This window comes from Etheostoma spectabile, chromosome 14 (genome assembly GCF_008692095.1).
Source record: "Etheostoma spectabile isolate EspeVRDwgs_2016 chromosome 14, UIUC_Espe_1.0, whole genome shotgun sequence".
NCBI classification, from domain to species: Eukaryota; Metazoa; Chordata; class Actinopteri; order Perciformes; family Percidae; genus Etheostoma; species Etheostoma spectabile.
The window spans coordinates 11833803-11838023 of record NC_045746.1 but is presented as its reverse complement, the minus strand read 5'-3'; the positions used below and the strand labels follow the sequence as shown (position 1 = coordinate 11838023).

At 40.9% G+C, this 4221-nt stretch overlaps 1 protein-coding gene across 1 annotated transcript in view; it reads right to left on the bottom strand.

Annotated features, from left to right (window-relative positions):
* Positions 1 to 596: 596 nt before the first annotated feature.
* The window catches only part of med10 (mediator complex subunit 10), a 6402-nt gene continuing 2777 nt past the window's right edge, over positions 597 to 4221 (bottom strand). Inside the window, exons 3-4 of the mRNA XM_032535126.1 lie at positions 2681 to 2783; positions 597 to 1406 (exon numbers count right to left, since the gene is read on the bottom strand). Of these exons, the coding sequence (XP_032391017.1) occupies positions 1311 to 1406; positions 2681 to 2783 (199 nt within the window). The 3' untranslated portion in view covers positions 597 to 1310. The remainder of the gene's footprint in view (positions 1407 to 2680; positions 2784 to 4221) is intronic.

Sequence of the window (4221 nt, the reverse complement as noted above, 5' to 3'; positions counted from 1 at the left end):
CTGTCCCTTTCTTTAAAACACACACACACACACAGTGTATAGTTACAATGCGAGATTTGACTAGAGCTGAGTGACCCTGAACGTTTCACTGTTACGTCATCATGTCTCAGCAGGTGGCCAACTAACACATGTACAACAGCCATGTTGCCATTCTTTATTTCGATTATCTTTTCATGGGATTTTTTCTTTTTAAATATTTTATTTTGTCATTTTTAATAGCATCATTTTTTTTTTTTTTAAATATGAAAATAGTAGTGTATATACTCAAATAGAAGTATGATTTAAGCAGTTGTCGGTGGTGATATTCTATAGTATTTTTAAAGTTTTTTTCAGCTAAAATAATATTTTAGGTTAAACATGTACAAACAATTGAATTTTAACTTGGTCAACTACTATAATGACATTTTATGTAGGCATTACATGTAATCCACCCAAAACTGTACATCTATATTTTTTTACATAAAATACAAGATTTACTAGAGGTGATAGTGTACAATTTGATGTTGCCAATAAATACTATTGATGTAAAATTAAAAGCGTTATAATAAAAAATATTGTCTTTTTATTATTGTAATGAAACAATGTGAAAACACACAAGCCCAACAAGGATCATTTTTTAATAACAAAAATGATAATACAAACAACTTACAAATAAAGAGAGGACTCATTTCTGACCACGTCGAGTGATCAGGCACAGAATTATCATCAAACAGCATTAATATTCAATTATGATGGCCATTAGAAACCTGAGCTTGATACAAAAGTCATGAACTGTGTGTGCGTCTGTGGAACAAACGTATGTTGCACAAGGATTAGGAAGCATTACAAAAGACTGTAAGAGTATAAATATATTGTATGTACAACTGATGGGAGTAAATTCCTTAATGCAGACCGGTGCCCTGCAGCGCCTGGATGTTTCCTCCTGTACAGCTGGGAGATGTAGGAACTGCCTCTGCTGCCAACTGCCCATGCATCAACAGGGACGTTAAAATCAAATGCGTCTCCTGGCAACATAACAACCCTGTGCGGAACATTATTTGTTTCTCCTCTCTACTCCTCCCATTATTGATTTGTATTTCTTTAAATAAGTTTTAAAGGTAAAGAAAGGAGAGGATTGGCTGAGTCAGGGTGCTGCTGAGCAGAACTTAAAAAACGTCTTCGTCAGCATCGCAATATTTATGAAAAAAAATAACAGGTTGTCATCCTATTCTCCGGGCAACCACAGAGGAACCTGTTTGGTCATGCTCCATTCAGGCTTTTATTTCAAAGGTCACAGGTTGCAGGTTGGGGGTCATAGGGTGGAGCAGTCACTAGGAAGGGGCATCTTCTCCATGTATGGCCTTATAGTTTACCATCTCCTCTGGAAAGACTTTGCTGAGCTCAGAGATCAGAAGACTCTTGAATTTCTGTAATAAAAGACATACAGCAGTAGAGGTCGGTTTATTACTGATTCATAACCATGTAGAAGAAAATAAACCTATTTATGTTTTTGTCTAGGACATAGTCTCACTTTGCCAGACCTTCCTCCACAGCGTTGCAAAGGAGGGTCTGGCTAGTCCACCCAGCATTCCGGGATGGGGGGGAAGACGTGCTCTGGTTTATTGGCATTTCTTTAAGCCAATCGCAATCATCACAGGGGGTGCTAAGCACCGGGCAGAGCCACGGTGCCGCTGGAAAATAGTCTCGGGATTGAACTTCTTTTGGTGGAACATACAGTACGTGCGTTTAAAAGTTGTTTTAGTCGTGCAACAGAAAACTCAGATTGGACAGATAGTCTAGCTAGCTGTCTGGATTTACCCTGCAGAGATCTGGGGACCAGGTAACCATAGTCCTCAGATTGACAGATAGCCTAGCTAGCTGTCTGGTTTACCCTGCAGAGATCTGAGGACCAGGTAACCATAGTCCTCAGATTGGACAGATAGTCTAGCTAGCTGTCTGGATTTACCCTGCGAGATCTGGGACCAGGTAACCATAGTCCTCAGATTGGACAGATAGTCTAGCTAGCTGTCTGGATTTACCCTGCAGAGATCTGAGGACCAGTACCATAGTCCTCATTTGGACAGATAGTCTAGCTAGCTGTCTGGATTTACCCTGCAGAGATCTGAGGACCGGTAACCATAGCCCTCAGATTGGACAATAGTTCTAGCTACTGTCTGGTTTACCCTGCAGAGATCTGAGGACCAGGTAACCATGTCCTCAGATTGGCAGATAGTCTAGCTAGCTGTCTGGATTTACCCTGCAGAGATCTGAGGAGCAGTTAGTCATAATGCTCATAAATCCACCGGAGATTAAAATTCCAATACAACAAAAATGGAAGGTACCGGACATCCAGCTAAAAAGAGCGAAATCTGGCAGAAATCCCTGCAGGAACAGAGCAATCCCGGAAGCGGAACGCTGTGGATATAGACTAAAGACATAGTAACGGAAGACTTTATCAGACCAAAATAAATCTGCCTTGAGCCTAATTACCTTACCAAATAACAAGGAAACACATCTGAATATAGAATAAACATCAAATATCTGCTTTGTGGAGCAGCGCCTCTAGCACATGGCTCTTTGTATAAGGACATTTTTATCTGATAAGAAATTCCTAAAACTGCTGGCAGCATTTATTCAGGGAAACAGTTTGTCGGCTGTGTTTATTCTTGCAGTGTCATTGGGCCCTGCCACTATCTCTCACCGTCATCGTGTCGATCTTCCCTTTGACCTGCTCGTTCCTCGCCAAGGCTCTCTCCAGACATTCCTTGGTGTACAGCTGAGGGTTTCGCCCTTGGTCAATGTATCTACAAACACAAGGCATGATATCAGTCGAGGGAACCGTGACGAAGCTACGAAGCACAGGAGAGGAGTTATTAATTCCACGAGCTCAAGTTGGTAACTTGGCCTTCCTTCTTGGCAAAGGGACACTCCATAAAACGAGATTTGGGGTCACTTTTTGATTTGATGATTTAATTATTTCAGCAAATATGTTGTTTGCTTGCTTTTTATTATTCCAGTAACCATGCACAGTACAGTACAAAGAATGAAAAGGGTGAACCAATTCTTAAATGTTATTTTAGCGACAAGGCCATTCATAGTTCTTTCCATCCAAACACAAAAAGCTTAAGACAAAGTGCAGAAGGAAACATTACAAAAGTAGAGAGTGATGGTATGCACCACAGGTAAAAATGAAACACCATGGTGTGGTCTATCTTTTGTCTTACTTTGTAACCTGCAAGTGCCTTTATCATTTCAAGTGTTAACTGTAAGAATGGATATTTTTATGTGGTGCAACAACATGTTCCGAACTTGTCAAAAAGGCATGTCAGCATCAGATACAACACAGAAAGCACCCTTCAGCGTGTGTATAGAACGCACCGGGCAGAGCAGCAGCTACGCGGCGCTTGACCATGACGTAGTATTAAGAGCGACTTTAGAAAGATAGAGCAAACGTAATTACATTACATAAAAAAGGATTGTATACGTTTCTCGCCCCAAATTCATGTAATTTCCGGTATCCAGGGGTGTAGCACAAAACTCTGGGCCCTGTAGAAAGGCATTCTCTTGAGGCCTATCCCCGCATCCACAGCTGTTCATTCAGGCATATTTTTGGGCCCTCCTTACATGAGAGCCTTGGGTAATCAGTCCCTGAGACTGGCAGCAGGTCTGAGTGTGTTGATTCCAATAGGACAAGCGAACGTAAACACAGATCATGACTTAGACTTGACACTAGAAATGGCATTTTTCCTATGCCGCTGTACCACTAGTGTCATACCATCAGCCATATTTCTATCTCGGCACTACTGTAAGTACATTCAAATACAAATAAAAGCAAAGACAATAAAAAACAAGCTAAAATAGAGAAAATAGGTATAAAATACAACAATAAAATAAGTTGCTGTGCGACCTAAGAAATTAATAATGATATGAGTTAATTAAAGGCAGCATCAACTAGTAAAGTATTCAACCTTGATTTAAAAGAACTGAGAGTTGCAGCAGGCCAGCAGCTTTCTGGGAGTTTGTGTACACAGTATAGCCAGGAAGCTCGTGTTTTCTTATTTTTGTTGAATATAGTGTGGCGTTTTGCGTTTGGTTGTGCTTTTGGTTGCCTGGCACGGACACCGAGGAGTCCTCCTTGCACACGGGAGTTTGTCCACACCACTGTCGCACTGTTGCTTGCTATGGAGGGAACTACTAGAACTGTTGGGTCCTTGTAAATTCTGGAGTGTGGCCTAGACCTAC